Source organism: Neltuma alba, unplaced genomic scaffold, assembly GCF_004799145.2.
Source record: "Neltuma alba isolate B1F8T4 unplaced genomic scaffold, ASM479914v2 tig00011601_pilon, whole genome shotgun sequence".
Classification (NCBI taxonomy): domain Eukaryota; kingdom Viridiplantae; phylum Streptophyta; class Magnoliopsida; order Fabales; family Fabaceae; genus Neltuma; species Neltuma alba.
In genome coordinates this window covers 104,572-124,395 of record NW_021636253.1, presented here as the reverse complement: position 1 = coordinate 124,395, position 19,824 = coordinate 104,572, and the positions used below count along the sequence as shown (strand labels likewise).

Below are 19,824 nucleotides of genomic sequence, written 5' to 3'. Positions count from 1 at the left end.
CCAATTTGTACTTTTGTAGCACAGGTGTGTTGTTGTTGAAAACTACGAGAGATACAATCTTTTTTTTTTTTTATGTTTACTTATAATCAATAATTTTTGAAGATTCAAGCTCTAAAGTGAAAGATGATGCAGAAGAAATTCAGAAACTTATGAGAGATGAATAATGGTGTGATCATTAGGTAATGATTCCCAATGGAAAATTTGGAGGTTCCATTTCAAAAGCAATGGTTGCAACTTAATTTCAATTTCAAGCTTAAATAATTTTAGAATATATTAATTATATTGAAAATAGAAGTATTAAATTGAACAGGTATTAATACAAATACAACTGACCCCTCTTCCCCTTTCCCTCGTTGTTCTTTTTGTTTTTTTTTTTGACATTGTTCTGTACTTTAATCAAGTATCAACATAAGTTTCCATATTATAAATTATTAAATTAATTTTATAACGAAGATATAAAATTAGTAGCAAGTTAGAAGATTTATAAGTCATACAGGGTCTTATTTAAACTCTACAATATTCAACATCCACATCTAGTTTTAGAGAATTCAAATGCTTTTTTTATTCCCTCTTCTAAAAATTCTCAATATAATGAAACAAACTAGCTAAAGGCAAAAAGATATTAAAAGGTCCAGTTAATTCTGACCAAGGATTTTCAATTGTTTTTTTTTTTGGGAGGGGAATACAAAGATGCATTATTTGAATGACCTTTTGGAATCTTCCGTGCTTTTTCCTGTATTATTGGGACGAAGCTGAGTCTACAAAAGTATTTGTCAAGTGTGTTGACAAACTGGACAATAATGTTATCAGAATTCATAAGCAAATAGCTTAAATAAAATAATTTATAATTAATACTTGGAGTAGTAGGAGGTTGAACCCATAAAAACATGAGTCTATAATTGTTGAAAATTGAACGTCTAAACTAAGTCTTGTGTGTGTGACCCTTAATGTCTGGGGAAAAAAAAGTCTTGAATATTTAAATTTGGGTTAATATTCATTTAGTATCCTGAATGTCTTTCCAAATAGCTCTAGCATCTTTTATATTTTGTCGTATTCTTGAAAAAAATTTTCAGATGTATCTAAGATTTAAATTACTACCTCCGGTTTTAATTATAAGATTTTGCTTGTAAATTATAAACAAAATCTTATAATTAGGATTGTAGGCAGTATTTTGCTATTCTTCATCAGGCATCCTGAAAATTTTATTCAGGTGTGTCAAAGGCCGTAATACTTTGAGATAAAATTACACCACAAAATATGTTAGAATATTATATGTATCTACTCCTCCGGTCCTTAATATAGGACCCAATTGTTGAGTTGATTTTGGTCCTAAATATAAGACCCATTTATCATATTTATCAATTTTCTCTAAATTACCCCTATGGATACTCTATCAACCATAATCAAGTAGAAGATAGAGAGGAGTATTAAGAAAAATGATTATGATATTTTAGGAAAAACATGTCACAATTTTTATAATTAACTAACTTACCTAACTTCCTTAATCTAATCAAATTAGTTAAATGGGTCCTATATTAAGGACCAGAGGAGTATTAATTTCTTTTATATAGTTTTCCTTCATTGTCTTTGAAACTATCTGCTGAAAGGGGAAAATCTTCGTGGAACTCCTTTTGCAGTAATATATTAAAATAAAATTGCAATGCAGTGCCGGTGAATAAATACACGGACACACACGATCCAGTCTATCACCATGGTGGGTTTTTCAAAATAACTTTGACTTTGTGGTCTCTCTCTAAATTCTTTTTGGTTGTTTGGCTGTTTTCTTGCCGGAGAAGCATAGACTGGAGCATTTGTGGGGAAATAACTTGGAACGTTCACGGCATCTTCGAGCTCTATTGAGGACCTTATCCCCATCATTTCCACTCTTTGATCTTCGCTGTGGTTATTACTGTGTTTACACGCCACTGTTTAAAAATCAAGACTGCTTCATTAAAATTTCAATTTGAGAATTTTGGTGTTCGGGTTTTTCTGGTGCTGAAACCGAGCTAGTTACCAATGGCGGATCCTTCGATCATCCTGGAGTTGGTAGAGAAGCTTTCAAATATTGCAGGAAGAGGTCTGGAGTACAGAAGTACTCGCCAAATTCTGGAGTCGACCACCAGGGATTTGGGTCCTTTGGTTGAACAGATTGGACAATACGCTCAGGAGAATGATCTTCAAACTGAAGAAATTGAGAAGCTGAAAAGATAATAGAAGCCAACCAGGAGGTTCTTGAAAAGTGCAAAATCCGTCCGCGGAATTTCTGGCTTGCCCCATACTTTCAAAGAAAGCTCGATGAAAAGTATCAGTCCCTTCTAAGGTATTGCTCAGTTCAGATGCAAACGCAGATAGCAAGGGATTTGAAGAGAGCCCTGTCCAAGCTGAGTTCTGATGATAATAGCCCTGGGAACCAAAGCACTTCATCTCAAGCGTCTAAAAGAATCAGAACACGGACTTTCAAGGGTAATGAAAGATTCCCAGAATTTACAGTGGGTTTGGATGGTCCATTCATGAAGGAGTTGAAGTCTAAACTGCTTCATGGGGACGAGCAGGTCTTGAATTTGCATGGCCTAGCAGGATCCGGGAAGACCACTTTGGCTAAAATACTCTGTCATGATCCCCAAGTCAAAGGTAACCCTCCTTAGTAGCCAATTTTCGTATTTTTCCTTTTCTTATGTGCTATCATTCCTAGTGTCTAGATCAAATTTATCATCGATCGTCTTCTCAATTTTATGCATTGACTTGCCAAGAATATGTACTTTGTGTTAAGTTATGAAAAGGATCGAGTCATTCACCTAAAATACCTGCAGGGACAAATAACATACTCAGTCTTTATGGGGTATCATCCAGTATTATATTTATTAGAATATCATTCATTTACTTCTTTGGTTTGACTAGATAAGTTCAAGGATATCTTCTTTGAGACCCTGGGCTCACAATTTCGAGGCAATGAAGCGATCGATGAACTGCAAGATCGGCTGCCTGAGTTCGGGGGAAATCCAGTGTTGTTGGTTCTGGATGATGTTTGGCCCGCCTCAAAAAATGTTGTTGAAGAGTTTAGGGTCCAAATATCAGCAGGCTCTAAAATTTTCGTGACTTCAAGAGTCCCAATTATCACACTCGGACGATACCCCATGGAACAACTTTCTGAAGATGATGCAGTGGCTCTTTTCCTTCACTTTATTCAACCAAGCGACATTGATTTTGATGACAACGAAATACGAAAAATTGTCCTGCAGGTGACACATATAGTATATTCATTTATTTTTCTCCCAATGATTTCTGTGAGATGTGATAAGACATGATGAGTCAAAACTCTGTTGCTTCCTCTCATATTACAGGCTAGTTAATTAACTACAACACTGGCACTTTAGATAATGCATGTGAAATGGAAAACTAAAAATGATGGCAGTATTCTGTGGAGAGCATATTCTGGCACATAAAGGAATCAAGGTCATAAGTCATAACCTTAATTAGAGTCACTGATTTTATTTGGTTGACTGAAATGCAGATAGTGAAAGGTTGTAAGCGTCTGCCACTTGCTCTTGAATTCATTGGTCGCGAACTACAAGATAAGGGTATTGAGGAGTTGCAAAAAGTACAGTTAGAATGGTCACGTGGCCAGTCTATCCTTGATTCGAATTCAGAGTTGCTTGCCCATCTCCAAAATTCCCTGAATCTGCTAGTAGATGAGTCCATCAGGGAATGCTTCATGGACCTTGGATTGTTTCCTGAAGATCAAAAGATACCTGTTTCTGCTTTGATTGACATCTGGACAGAACTTTATAACCTTGATGAACTTGGCATATGTGCAATGACCATCATCCGCAAATTGATGGACCTGAATCTGGCTGCTGGCATCAAAGTTAGAAGGTATATATGCATGTACTGCATATTGGAATTTTGAGATATAGGCATATATGAGGTTTGAATCTGATATGATTTCCCTTAACATGATATACCTTCAATTCTTTCTCTAATTAATCAATGTGTGGCTCTTTTTAATGTATTCTCTAATATCCTTTCTGCTACTTTATTCTTCTTCTTTGCCTAGGCTTTTGCTTCTTTTGAGTTTCAAAGGCCTCAGGTTCACAATTATTTCTGATATATTCTCTAATAATGCATTCTTCCATCATAGTCCGCTTTGGCTGTAAGTTGGGGACAAATTCATGCATAGGTTTTTAATCTTCTTACATTTGGGTTTTCATTCCTGTTTTCTGCAGGATAGTCAGGATCAGGAGGGTTGAAGACAATTACTACAATAACCACTTCCTCGTGCAGCATGATCTTTTCAGAGAGTTGGCCATACATATAAGCAACCAAGAACTATTTGAGAATAGGAAAAGACTGATCATTGACATGAATGGGAATGATCATCCACAATGGTGGCCTCAGCAGAACCAGCAGGAAGGCATCACTGCTCACGCCCTGTCCTATTTTACCAAATGGTTTAAGGATCCGAATCAGAAATGCGTATCTGCTCGTATACTGTCTATATCAACAGGTTTGCTTATCTCTTTTGATATTGAATCAATGCACATCACTAAACTAAGAAGATAACATCCATCCTTTTTCACATTTGATGCAGACCAAGACATCAATCCCGATTGGTGCAACGTTCAAGCAGATGATGCTATTGTTCTGGTTTTGAATCTGAGAACTACAAAATACACTTTACCTGAATTCATTAAGCAAATGAGAAATCTGAGAGTTCTTATAGTGACAAATTATGGCTTCCGTCCCTCTGAGTTAAAAAACCTTGAGCTTCTCGAGTTTCTAAGGAAACTCAAAAGAATCAGATTGGAGGGGGTTTCAGTTCCTCCCCTTTGCAGATTGAAGAACGTGTGCAAGTTATCGCTTTATATGTGTGAAGTGAAAAAGGCTTTTGAAACCAGTTCCATTGAATTCTCAAAGGCAATGCCTGGTCTGGTGGAATTGAACATTGATTACTGCAAAGATTTGGCGAAGTTGCCATCTGGGCTCTGTGACACTACCACCCTGAGGAAGCTCAGCATCAGTCATTGCAATGAGTTTAATGAACTTCCACAAGAAATTGGGAAGCTTGAGAAGTTGGAATTACTAAGGATTAGTTATTGTCCTGATATTAAAGATATGCCAGAGTCGATCACAAAGCTGAAGAATCTAAGCTTTCTAGACATCACTTACTGTGGAAGCCTTAGGAAATTACCAGACAAGATTGGTGAGCTAAGGAGTCTGAGAAAGTTTTATATGCCGAGCTGCGCAATAATGGAATTGCCAGACTCAATCAAGGATATGGACAATCTCCAGAGTGTGATATGCGATGAGTACACATATCCTTTTTGGGAAGTCATCAAATATATCCACTCTGGACTAAACATAAAGATAGCCAAAACCATGGACACTGTCTTGGATTGGCTTCTTGATTTGAGCTCCAGGGGCTTGTTCCATTAAGTTGCTCATCTTGTTATGAATCATGTCAAAACAATGTTGTTCATCCTTCTCTGTCTCTCTTGTTTTGTCTTCTGACTTTGTAATGGGACTAAATCACACTCCTTCAATTGGACAAAGTATAAACATAAGATCAGATCAGACACACAACATGAAGCAGATGTTTAAGAATTTCATTTTAGTAAAAATTAATACTCCTCTTATCCTAAATATAAAATCTTTATACACATTACAAAAAAAGTCTCATATTTAGAACCGGAGGAGTAATATATTCTCCCCTTTTTATCAATTTTTATTATAATAATGCAATAAAAATTGTATAACTTTTAAAATAGTTGTAGTTGTTACAATTTAATCTTTAATGTCACATGATGAAGTTATTAAACGTCCTAAATATTTCATTGTTTTGAAGGAAAGAACCACATATATAGTAAAAATATTTTTTTAAAATTAAATCTAAATCTATTAACTGTTAATATAATTTATTCTTAAAAAAGCAGAAGACCACAATTTAAAAATATAAACCAAAATTAGACAAGACAAATATAAGTAAGACCATATTTCTTTGCACATTTTCTTTCATATTTATTATAAGGGAATATTTAAAAGTAAAAGTATATTTTTAACATATGTATTAATTTTAATTAACTTTAACTAATTATTTATTATTTATAAATTAGTTATTTAAAATTTATAACGATGAATGGAGGAAGAAATAGAGAGGCGCGAAGGGATCGGGGCCAATAATTGAAGTGGGAAGGAGGGTGGAGTTGGAGTTGCACCGACACAAACGGATGAGCATGGACTTACGAAAAGTCCTATAATAATTAAATACTGAAATAAAATATTTTTAAAGGAAAAAACACGGAATTTAAAGCCCGCATCCAGAAGGTCGTGCCACGGCTTCCCCACTCCAATGAACATCGTGAAATGAGCTTCTACTGACTCCCTCACTTCTCTATCCACGTGGATGTTCTCCCCATCAATCACGTGGACCCCACCCCCAGTTAATCCCACCTTAATCACACTCACCCGCCCTGCATCCACTTTTCTCGTCATTATCTCCTCCTCCATTCTTCCTACTTCTTTCCAACCTTCACTGTCATTCTAGCCTCTTTCCCTTTTTATTAGTGTTAGATTATTCTTTCGAATGAGATGATGGGTAAATATGCCGAAACAATCATCATTTATAAATATTTCAAAAATTGAAGTAAATACTTCCAAAATTTTTCCCCAGTAAAAAAAATATTAATCATGTGTAATTAAGTCTAGAAATTACATTTACCTTAAATTTAAATATTATGGATAGTTCGAATGATGATTACATTATGAAGAAACCCATGTGTTGGGATGCTCTTCATTATTTATTAATACTCTAACTATTTTTAATATAAGACTTATTTTACAGTATAATTTAAATTAGACATAGGAGGAATTATATATGTCTTTTAAGGAAGAGAAGACAATTATTGTAGTTGGGAGGGTCTTAAGACAGCGAAACACCAGCTTATTGTACAGGATAGGACGCCATTCTTCTACGCCATTATCATTTCAAAGTTCACACCCATTTGCCCAGGCACATGGCACCCTCAGAAGGCCCCAAAAAACGGAGGAAGGACGCTTCTCCTTTAAAGGTTTTTTTTTTATGTGTTTATTAAACAAAATAGCTTATTTTCGGATTGACTCTTATTTTGTCCAAGTCTCTGACTGATTTCCTTGTAAATTTCCCCTTAGAAATATTATGTGATCGTTAGTCTGTCAAATCAGGGCACTTTGCCCGCCAGAGGAATCAATCCTCATCCCCTCCAACACTTTGTCAAAGAAAATATTACTCTTGTCCTTATTATAACTTACTTGTAAGAAAAATTTTGTTTACCTTAAACACAGGTTACTTATAAAATATTTCATAATTACTTTTTACTTTTTGTTCAAAAAATATAAGAATAATTTGTCAGCGTAAACACAAAAAACATTTTAAAAAAAGTAAATTTAAAATTTTTTATTAATTTAATATACTTCGTGAAAATAAGTTATAAGTGATGAAGTTGTAACGTATATATTCGACATCTTATTCTCATACAAATTACTCTATGCATTTATCCTTTTTACTTAAAACAAATCATTCTTTCTTCTTTTTTTTTATTTGGCTCAAAACAACTCAGTTGCCATAATTTTGAATCGATAATGAACAGAAAGCTCAACAACTAAGCATGATATTTAAAATTCAAAAAAAAAAAAAAGGAGCTTTCTTCTATATGATTTTCCCAAATAAAAATTTATTCCTAGCCCTGAATGATGGATTTTAACATTGAAGATGAAGATGGATGGTTTGAAAATAATATAAATGGGACAGATCAAATAGGGATTATTTTAAACAAGCATAATTTAGATATTAGGACAAAAGAATTGATCCTATGGAGTGGACAAAAGCTCAAGACATAAAATACATTACAACTGTGTCCTCCTACACTTCAGCAATCTCGGTTGAATTTACAAACATTAAGATTTAAGTATCACCAAACTTTTCCAGCAAATAAAATAAAATTAAAAACCATGACTTCAATTGGGGAAAAAAAATAAGAAAAAGAAAATAAAAGTAATGATAATCATAGCATGACACACCTCTGAGCAACTTCTGTGTGCTGTTCTTCTTCATCTTCATCCAACAGTCCATTTCCAGATCTTGAATCTAACATCGACCTTGCACTTGGCGTTTGAAGTTGACGCCGTCACCGGCTTCTTGCCGGACGGAGGAGTGACCTTGATCCCGTCACAGGATACTCTGATCCCGACTTTGGGCGTCTTCAAACTCCCCATCTTCGCCGTCACCTTCGTCTTCAAATTTACCTCTAATGGCAATCCACCCTTGCTCTTCATGCTCGACTTCAATTTCCCAGCACTCTCGCCGTCCACCGTCTGCTTGCTGCTCGAAACCGTAGCCTTCAACATCGTGGTGTTCTTCTTCCCGTGTTCGAAAGCGGGGATCGTGCCGTCGCCGATATCGACGCCGTCAGAGAGAATCGAAATCGAGGTGGGCTCGTAGTTGAAGACGATGTTCTTGTTAGGGTTTCGCGCGGTAACGCTGATGTCGAATTTAGAGTCTACCGTTGAAGACGAGGAAGTGAGGTTAAGGTAGGCGAGTTTCAGGGAAGTGACAGTGAAGGTAGGCCTGTGTGGGCGGTAGATTAGGTAGAAAATAACTCCGGCGACGCCGATGATGAGGAGGAGGATGAGGATGATGAGGAGAAACCAGTATAAGAATCTGCAGCAGCATCTGCGATGGCTACGGCGGTGGTGAGGTTGGGGACGGTAGGTAGGTCTGGTGGCGCCGTAGAGTTGAGCTTTGGTAGCAGGAAATGAAGGATTAGCGGCACCACCGTTGGTAGTGGCGGTGCCGTTAGCCGTAGGCTTGGCGGAAGGATAGATCCTCTCTGCCATGGAACCAGTGTAGAAGGAAGAAGAAGAAAAGGAGAGAGAGAGAGGAATGAAGTGGAGAAGAGAATTAAAGACTAAAGAGAAAGGTACCTGTTATCCTTCTAAATTATGAGAGAGATGGAGATTAAAAGGTCTATAAGTGAAGAAAAAGGTCATTGCGTTTGTGTTTATTATTATTATTTTTATTATTAGCAAATAATAATATCAAATTATTATAATGAAATTACATTAAATCTCGAGTCTTCAACGTTTTTTAGTGTACCATTCAGAGAAACGGCTATTTTTTATGGTGAAATGACAGATAAAGAAGCTCCAAAATGTGAAATATCAATTTGGGAAGCTAAGAAATGTAATTACCCATAGGGAAGTCCTTCCAAATTGGGATTTTGAATTCAGTGAAATGACAAAAATGCCCTTTGTTTCTTTTTTTTTTTTTTAAAAACCACCCCTCACCGGCGGCCGGCGACCGGCGACCACCGCCGGCGACTGGCCTCCGGCGGCCGCCGACCGCCTCCGGCCACCGGTCCGGCCACCGGTGTGGTGGCTGCCGGTGAAGGATTTTTGTGACAAGATTTTTTTTTTTTTGGGAATAGGATAATATTGGTTCAAAGTGGCGGGGGTGGGATTTGATCCCACAACCCCTTGGCCACTTGGACTAACAAAAGGATGGCCATTGGACCATCAAAAATTTCTTAACCTTATAATGCAAACAAAAATATAAGTTAACTCTTTTACTGTGACTCCAGCTCGTGACAACAATTTATCTGAGGATGACAAGTCTTAATTGAGAAATAACAAGTCTAAATTTGATATTAACAAAACAACTTTTCCTTATACATAACATAGCAGCATGTGCATTAATTAAAAATGATCATAATTTATTTAAAAATGACACGTCTTTACTATAAAATGACAAGTCTAAAATTGATATTAACAAGACAACTTTTCCTTATACATAACAAGAATAGCATCTACGTAATTAAAAATGACCATAATTTATTTGAAAAAAACACGTCTTTACTGGAAAATGACAAGTTTAAATTTGATATTAACAAAGCAACTTTTCGTTATACATAACAAGAAATACCGAATAAATTATGATCATAATTTATTTAAAAATGACACGTCTTTGTTGAAAAATAACAACAATTTATTCGGTATTTCTTGTTATGTATAACGAAAAGTTGCTTTGTTAATATCAAATTTAGACTTGTCATTTTCCAGTAAAGACGTGTTTTTTTCAAATAAATTATGGTCATTTTTAATTAACGTAGATGCTATTTCTTGTTATGTATAAGGAAAAGTTGTCTTGTTAATATCAATTTTAGACTTGTCATTTTATAGTAAAGACGTGTCATTTTTAAATAAATTATGATCATTTTTAATTAATGCACATGCTGCTATGTTATGTATAAGGAAAAGTTGCTTTGTTAATATCAAATTTAGACTTGTTATTTCTCAATTAAGACTTGTCATCCTCAGATAAATTGTTGTCACGAGCTGGAGTCACAGTAAAAGAGTTAACTTATATTTTTGTTTGCATTATAAGGTTAAGAAATCTTTGATGGTCCAATGGCCATCCTTTTGTTAGTCCAAGTGGGCAAGAGGTTGTGGGATCAAATCCCACCCCCGCCACTTTGAACCAATATTATCCTATTCCCAAAAAAAAAAAATCTTGTCACAAAAATCCTTCACCGGCAGCCACCACACCGGTGGCCGGAGGCGGTCGGCGGCCGCCGGAGGCCAGTCGCCGGCGGTGGTCGCCGGCCGCCGGCGGTGGTCCGGCCGCCGGCGGTGGTCGCCGGCCGCCGGCCACCGGTGAGGGGCTGGGTTTTTTTTTTTTAAAAAAAAAAGAACAAAGGGCATTTTTGTCATTTCACTGAATTTCAAAATTCCAATTTGGGAAGGACTTCCCTATGGGTAATTACATTTCCTTAGCTTCCCAAATTGACATTTCACATTTTGGAGCTTCTTTATCTGTCATTTTCCCAAAATATAAATGATACCGTTCATTATTTATAAATAAAACTTTATATTTAATTTAAAATAATATGTTTTTTTAATGAGTTTATGGTACAGTTTTAATTTAAAAAGAAAAAGACAAAAGAAAAGCGGAGGAAGAAAAAGGAGAATAGTGAGGTAGGACGGATGGGAACGTTCCAACGAGAGACAAAAGCTGTGTCCAGCTCGTAGTGAGCGCGTGCGGAATCTATACCAACCTCTGCGTCTCATTTATTATTTATTTATTTATTTATTTTACTTTTGGTCAATTTGGATCATTTTCTATTTTTTTTAGAAAAAAACAAAATGATATCCGATGCTCCTCCCGTCCTCCGGTCCTTGATTTTGAATAAAATATATTTATTAAATTGATTTTAATTCTAAATATAAAATTTATTTTTTGTATTTATTAATTTTTTTAAATTATTTATATAGATATTTCCTTAACTATAATCAAATAAGAAAAGAGAAAGATACTAAGAAAGATAATTATAGTACTTTAAATAAAATATTTCATATTTTTTATAACTAACTAATAACAAATTTATCTAACTTCCTTAATATAATTAAAGTAATCTTATATTAAGGAAAAAATAATAATATAAGTTTACAACTTATAGTTAGTGAAGTAAAATAAAATCTTAAGAAATTATTAAGAAAACTAAAATTAAAATGATCCAAAAGTTAACAAACAGAAAATTTAAAAAGCAAAACTCAAGTCTCCCCAAATGACAGTGAAAGTCGAACAAGTTTATGGAAAAGTTTGAAGAAAATCTGTCTCGATAAAGTAAGTAAGTGCTTAGTGCCTTAGTGGCACCTCAAGGTAGGGTTGCAAGACATCGTTCTCTGCTTCCATTGAAACCCACGCCGCCCAAAAAAAAAGAAGAAGAAGATATTAGTAAGTATTAGTATTATTTTAATATGAAAAATTAAATAATTAGTATTTTTAACCCAATTGACTTTTCATGACCTTTCCAGATACACACGCATGGCACCTATGTGTGATTAGAGTGATCCCCATAGAATTTTGTGAACCCTGAATTTGAAATTAATGGTATTGATATATATAATCTGTGGATAATGCTCCATAGTTTTGTACTTTGTACAGAAAAATAAATATAGAAATATATAATTCTTTTCCCTTCAAACCAACTTCAATATGCATATTTCATTCATCCATTTTACGTGTTTATGCGTATTTTGGAACAGATATCCATTCCCTACCTATTCTACATTTTTCTTAGATAAGAGAAAAATGATACTATATCCGATCTTATTTATGTTCTCCAAATAAGTTCTTATAAATAGGACCGAACATAGTACACTGATTTGGAGGGTTTGTTTAGAGTAATTAAGACCGAAGGAATTAATTGACATATTTCCGCCCATTTGTTCACATTATGACTCCCATTAATTGTCCTTTCATGTTTTGAAAGAGCCATAACCATTAACTAGAATGAGGCCCCTATCTTATCACTGATAACGGACTTTATAATTAATATATACTATTGTGGAATAATTTTTTTTTTCTAAACAAAATTTTGTGCGAATTTTTTAAATTTTATTTTATTAGCACAGTGAGTTTTATAACCTTATTCTACTCGTGTCATTAACTTTTGTAAAATGGATGCTACTAATATAACAAAGTTAATTGATTTAATATAAAAATATAAATATAGATATCTGTAAAATATTTTTCCTATGAACTTCCTCATCCTCTCCTTCTACTACTTCCATCCCTTCTATCTATCCACTTCAATGGACAACAGACTTATATAAATCTTTATTACAAACTCAGCTTATTCACTACTTTTAGTTTAGAAAACACTTACTCTACTCTAAGACAACTCATATTAACAGTTACTGATGACACTACCTAATTGGCTTCATTCATTCACAATGAGCCCAATAAAAATAAAAATAAAAACTTTTCATGTTAATTTTTTTTAAGAGACCAATGCAATAATTTTATACTCAGTAAAGGTTTTTTTTTTTTTGTCGTGCCTCAATTATACTATTATCTGCTTCGGCAGAATTATTTCGTGATTTCTTCTGTGACAAATTCGTTTATTTTATTTATTATTTATTTATTCTTGATTGTGTAATTTAACGGTATTGACGATATTCTGAACAACCAAATACGACGGCTATTCATATGCAAATAAATCATATGAAGTTTAATGAGCAAGTGTAATACTCTTAAATATTAAAATAAAGACCAATTTTTGAATCAAAAAAGTAAATCGACATGATTCCGAAAATATAATTTGCCCTTGTCAATTCTCAAATTTTCAATTTGTACCACTTAAACTTCCAATTTCCAACATTTTTTGCGATAAGAAAATTCTTATTTGACACTGTTAATTTTATAATTAATTATTGAACTGTCATATCCCACTCATAAATATGTGATATGAATGTAAACCCGTATAAAGAGACTAATAAAGTAGTCTACAAAATAAGAGTCGGATTCTTTGAAAGCCACATTCCGGGCCTTGGAAAGTCTCTTTCATTTAAAAAATATTTCGGTGGAAACAAAACTATAATTTTAAAAATATTTTTACGGTGTGCAAAGTAAATATATGGAGGAATTTGTTTCAATTTGTAGAAAAATACTTTTAAAAAGCATTTTTTCACTAATCCAAACACTTCCTAAATCCAAAGCTTACAGCACTTTCTTTGGGTTTGGGACCAAATCCCTACCTCATTATAAATATTTAAAAAAAATAAAAAAATATTTTAAAATCCATCATGTGCTTTTGTTTAACTTAGCTGTTTAAATTTAAATATATTTTTAACATACCTTTTAATTAAATTGAAACTTTTATACAGTTATCCTTATTACTAGGTCATATTCAGCATACATTGTCAATCTTAACCGAGAATAATTTTGTTTAGACAATACTTTTATCAAGTTATTTACATTCGTTATGTTGCATTCTCCAGTCATATATAGCCATATGTCTTATTTTTAAAATATTAGCATTTAATAGCATTTAATTATAAATTCATATGAAAGAAAAAAATAATACATACCCATGTGTAATTGAAAATTTTAACATAATAGACATAAACAACATGATGCAAGTTTTGTTCTTTTTCTTAAATAGATATTCTGCGTTCAAATAGATTCAAATTCGAGATACCAATACTTAAGCAGTTAAAATTCTCAGTTTGAAGAGAAAAATATTATTTAGAATATAAAAAATATATTATTTAATAGAATTTTTTGGGAATTAACAAAAAGAAGCAGAAAAGAAAACAAGTGATGTGAGGTGGTGAAAGGCAAGTGGCAAAATTCAAGGACGCAACCACTGCCATATCATGATAATATTTGAATCGCACTCGTATATGAAAAGAAGGTCAAGCTACCTGCAATTTTCGATTTGAGTCCTTACCTTCCCTTGCTTATTATATTTTATATAATACTATTAAATCATAATTAATGTGATCTCATTATCTTCCCCTCTTAAAAAAGTCCATGTTTATGAAATCATTTCTCATGAGAATTTTATTTTAATTATTTTTTGTGTGCTATATATACAAAAAAAAGAAATTAATAAATAAAATACAGTACGTAATATAAATTTAAACTAAATATCTCAAGCCACTGTAACGGTTGGAAGTTGGAAGTTGGAAGTTAAGAGTTGAAAATCGCAGGTTCACAATTCCATACAACATGCACAGAAAATAACTGAAGAAATATAACAAAAAAACGCAAAAAAGAAATAAAAAATAAAAAGGAAACATCATGGAGCCTAAAAGGATAATCGCGACTTCTGAGATAAAACATGAAATTGTTTTAATTATATTGATGTTTAAAATGATTGGCGCATCAATTTTATGATGATTGGAATATTCAAGAAGAGCATTAAGTATAATATGGTTGAACATTGAAGAGATATATATATATCATCACTACTAATTTATGTGTAAGATTAAAGATATCCTAAACAGAGACATCCAATTGTCATGATAGATGAAATGTTACTTTCTTCTCATCATGCCGTCTCATCAAAGATAAAAAGAAGACTATAGAAACACACAAAACTATCTTTCTATCTTTAAAGATAAAATGTTACATAGCTTTGTGTGTGTGGGAATATATATTTCTGTGAGGAAAAGAAAAAAAGTGTGCATGCATGTGTGATAAACAACGAAAATGAATGGTCATCTTTTTTTTTTTTTAATCTTAGCTTTTATTTAGCCAGAATGAATGAATTCCATAAGTATTTTTGTAAGTTTCAAACTGAGCTCGTTTTCTTAACTACCAGAGTTATCAAAATGAGCTCGTTTTCTTAATTTTAGCTTCTATTGAGTTAGAATGAATCGTCACCAAGAAGATTCCGTGGAACTTGCTATTTGGTTACATATGCTGGGATATCTGGGTCACACGCTGTGAAAAGTTATTTAACCCAGATCAGAATCCAAAAAACCAGACGGCCAAGGACAGCTTTTTTAGAGCATGCATGGATAGAGACCTGATGCAGGAATACAAATGGAAACACGGCGAGGTACCTACTGCAGGAATTCTAAGAACTCGGCATGATGCTGGTTTCCTCCTGGAGTCAGACGGGTCAGTTTTGAAGGATGGCAGTAGCGGCTGTGGAGGAATGCTATGCTTGCAAGAGGGAGGCTGGATTTTTGGATATAGCTGTAAATTAATTTCTATACCCCCTGTGGTTGCGGAAATCTTCGGTATCTTCTATGGCTTGCAGATGTGTTGGGACAGAGGGATCAAGGATATAGCAGTTCACTCAGATTGCATTGAAGCCATTAACCTTCTGGTTAGAGGCTACGACTTGGATCACCCGTTTAGAGACCTCATTGAAGAAACCCGCCTATTACTTCATAGAGACGGGCAAGTTTATCTGAGCTATGTCCCTAGAAGTAATCTGACCTTAGTTGACTTCTTAGCTAAGTCTTCCCACACTATGGAAGGCTCGTTCCGTATTCTCGACCAGCCTCCTACTGTCAACAATGAAATTGATCACGAGCAAAACGCTGAGGCGGTAGCATTGGCGTGAGCTTGTTATTTTTTGTATTCAGTTTTTGATTCAAAAAAAAAAAAATGAATCGTCACCTTTCTTATTTATTATTATTTCCGTTTTTTATTATAAGCAACATAGAATTATATTACGTAGACTAAAAAGTTAGTTAAAAACAATAAACAGGTATAAATTAAAAAAAAAATTCTCCAAAATACCTTTATTTATGAGGAGAGAGTATAAAAAAAAGAATAAGAAAATTATTATAATACAGAAAATTATGAAAGAGAGAAAATGTGTGACAAAGAAAGATGATGGTTTGAAAAATAAGACAATAAATGTATTGAATATTTAAAAAAGTAATTAATTAGAATAAAATAGAAAATTTACTACAAAAATTTAAAACAATTTTTAAATGTTACTTATATTTAGATACAAAAAGAGATGGTAGTTGTTGTTTATAAAAAAATATGGAGGGAGTAGTTATATATGTGAATGATTAATTGCAAAAGGTGGTTGTGCTACACATGGATTAGTTATTTATATCAAAGTACAATAAAAGATATATATTTAAAATTTGAAACATTAATCATTGAAAATAAATCAACTTTTGAGTTCTTCTTCTCCTAACTCAAGGTTGCTGTGACACTATCAGCCTCTGAATACAAAAATGTGTTGCATAATAAAAAAAAAAAGTTGAACATTTCTCTCACTATACGTATATACAAGTCAAAACTATCGAGAAGACATGGATGGTGCAACTTTTCTGAGATTTTGTGTAATATATATATATATATATATATATATAAGGAGTTTTTTTTTTTACCAGCAATATGTTTATATTATTACAACTAAGAATTAGTTGTGCTGCAAATAATAGTCCAACTATAATAAATCAAACAAACACGAATAGTATACTTTGCTAAGGAAAATCGGTTACATGGGGAATAAAGAAGAGGTGGCCAAGCCTGCAAAGGTCAGGTCCGACTGGTCGTAAACGGGAACGCAAGGCGCCTTCCTTACCACGTCATGGGCTCGATACCTACGCGAGGCACCCTGAGATTAGTCTGGCCGATAAGCTGGGATACCCTGAGTTAATGATACCATCCTACTCAAAAAAAAAAAAGAAGAGGTGGCCAATGATATTTAGCAGCGGCGTTTCAATATTTTATTTAAAAAAAAATTAATTTCCCAGAAATCAACCGACACTGCCGGTCAAGCCCGGGGCGCAGCAGCGTGTGAATTTCATCATTTATAAATACTGCGATGTATAGCTTCTTTTCTTATAAAACTATTACTACAATTAATTGATTAATTTGAATAAACTAATAAAATTTATTAAGTTAGTTATTTGTAATAAATAAGTATTATCATTTCTAAAATATTATTGCTAATCAGATGTATTAACTAGAACTATCATTTAATGAAATCTTTAATACTATCTCCTATCTTTAATATAAAAACTAATTGACTAATTTAAGCATATTAGGAAAATTAATTAAGTTAGTTATTTGTAATAAATAGATGTTGTCTTTCATAAAATATCCTTGCTTGTCTTCCAGGAGATACTCTTGCTAATATTAGTTAGAATTATTATTTGATGGAACTTTTAACATGTACATTACTACAAGAACTATTTTAAAAAAATAGATAAATATGATAGATAAAAATGGATTAGGATCTTATATTTAGAATCAAACTGAAAGTCAAACTAGTTCTTATATTAACAACCGAAAGTAATATGTGCAACCAGAAAAAATAGATAAATATAAAAAAAAATGACTGAAATCTTTTATTTATGACTAAATTAAAAATTAAACTAGCTTTTATATTAAGGAAGAGAAATAGAATTAAACACTATGTGGGGAATTAAAAATATAGACATTGTTTTCTCAACTTTAGATATTACGATCGAACTATTGAGAGATCGTCAGATCAACATGGAGAACTCAGACCAGATGTAAATTTCTAACAATTTTATGATCACATGTTCTACATGGAGATTTCCGTGATGTAAATTATTTGTGATTTATTACTCCCTCCGATCCCATATATAAACTTTAAATAACCAAATGAATTAACAGTTAAAATTAATTAAAAGAGTAAATGAAAGAGATAATAAATATAAAAAAATTATGAAAGAGCATATATGAGATAGTATTAATGTGTGAGAGAGAGGGACTATTAAATATAGTCAACTCAGGGCAAAATAAGAAAAAAAATAATAAATGTTCACACAAACTAGAAAATAAAGCTTATATTTTGGACTAAACTCTTTTTGAAAAGTGGAGCTTATATATAAGAGCTGAGGGAGTATAAATATTGCAACTTTTGATAAAGTTTTACAATATATATTGACAAAAAACATTTTAAGAAATATTTAAAGCTGTAAGGTGTAAAAATAATCTGAACACTAAAAAATATATTAAAAATAATATAAAATAATATGTTAAGTTAGTTATTTATAACAATTATGTGTTATCTTCTCTAACATACTTTTTTTGTTAATTATATGTATTAGTTAGAACTCACACTTGATAGAACATTTAACACATGTAATTATTATAAGGATTACTTTAAAAGAAAATGAATAAATGTGAAAAATAAAATGGATTATGATTTTATATTTAAAACCAAATTAAATATCAAATTAGCTCTTATATTAAGAAATAGAAATAATAATAAAAACTCTACAAATCATATACTTTTTTCCGCCACTTGAAAATTATAGCTCACGGGTTGGAATTACTCTTTTGCGCAAAATTCTAATTTCAATTTTAAAGTCTACGTATGAGCTGCTGTGGTGGCATCATATAGAAAAAATGACAGAAAATACCTGTTAAATTTTTAAAAAAATAAATAGATTATATTAATTATTTTTGTAATGGTTTTAACTATTCTTATAATAATTTTAGCAAGTTAAAATTATCTATTTATCATTTTGAAATTCAATAGATTTTTTTGTCATTTTTTCAATAATATAAAAGATTACTATATTGCATGGTTTCTTGGAATGAGAGCAACATATGCTTGGGCTCCAAAAGACAGCCCAATAATATTAGAGATCCAAATTTATTTTTGTTAATTAGGCCCTTAACATATTAATTGGTTTCAGCGTTCGGACCATCGTTTGTACTTTTTTTTTTTTGTCAAAGACCATCGTTTGTACTTTGTATGGGCAATAATATTTGAATCATAATCACTGCATTTTTGTTGTTGTTGTGATTATGCATTTTTCTTGGGACCTCATAGCACCGTCATTGAATTTTTTTTTTAAAAAATAATTACAAAGCACAGTCGTGAAATTTTACTCTATAGATTAACACATGATGGGAACACCGGAGAAAGGCTATTGGGAGGAAGATATAAAAGCACCCCAAAATATGTATAATATAAATAAGTTCCATAATTGGTCTAATTCTTATAAATTCTTAGGGACTTCTTTGAGATAAATTTGTATCGCCAAATGATTATATTGCCCTTTTTTTTTTTTATGACAGAAGACAAAAGCTGTCAATTCTGAATATTGTCTTCATTTCATAAGATTAAAATTTTTATTTTTAAAGTAGAGTAGCCATTCATTACTAGGTTACCCCTTGCACTTAAAAACCCGATCAAACTTTTTAAAACAATACTTCTCATTGCAATTTGCAAAAATTTTCTTGTCATTTTATATAATTAAAGTTGTTATTTTAAAAAATGAAATAGTCATTATCACTATCGATACTTAAAAGTTCAAAATAACACTCCCTCTAATTCAAAACATAAGCATCAAAATTTTGAAGGGGTTTTGAATTTGTCTTATAACTGAATGCTTTTTTTTTTAACTCCTAATTAGTTATATGTCTTTCTTATCTGTTTCTTTACTCATTTTTTTCCCACTTAAACAAGGATATTTTAAAAAAAATAAGTTACATTTTTATATATTGTCTTTAACCAATTTTAAATAAGTTTTTGAGTTGTTATTATT

The 19,824-nt window shown here is 32.5% G+C and overlaps 2 protein-coding genes and 1 long non-coding RNA gene across 3 annotated transcripts; 1 reads left to right on the top strand and 2 right to left on the bottom strand.

The window, feature by feature from the left end:
- Positions 1-2,212: 2,212 nt before the first annotated feature.
- Positions 2,213-5,566, top strand: LOC114715616 (probable disease resistance protein At5g66890). The gene is made up of 5 exons (XM_028900475.1): positions 2,213-2,631; positions 2,899-3,239; positions 3,512-3,873; positions 4,224-4,504; positions 4,589-5,566. The coding sequence occupies exons 1-5, from the start codon at positions 2,337-2,339 to the stop codon at positions 5,431-5,433; spliced, it is 2,124 nt and encodes a 707-aa protein (XP_028756308.1). The 5' UTR covers positions 2,213-2,336; the 3' UTR covers positions 5,434-5,566.
- A 2,200-nt stretch (positions 5,567-7,766) lies between these two features.
- On the bottom strand, positions 7,767-18,584 carry LOC114715612 (uncharacterized). The gene is made up of 3 exons (XR_003737563.1): positions 18,573-18,584; positions 12,693-12,699; positions 7,767-7,884 (listed from the first exon to the last, which is right to left on the bottom strand). It is a non-coding gene; the product is annotated as an uncharacterized LOC114715612 (long non-coding RNA).
- On the bottom strand, positions 7,878-8,921 carry LOC114715611 (NDR1/HIN1-like protein 10). Its single transcript, XM_028900471.1, has one exon. It carries the CDS (start codon positions 8,866-8,868, stop codon positions 8,089-8,091), a length of 780 nt encoding a protein of 259 aa, XP_028756304.1. The 5' UTR covers positions 8,869-8,921; the 3' UTR covers positions 7,878-8,088.
- Positions 18,585-19,824: the final 1,240 nt, after the last annotated feature.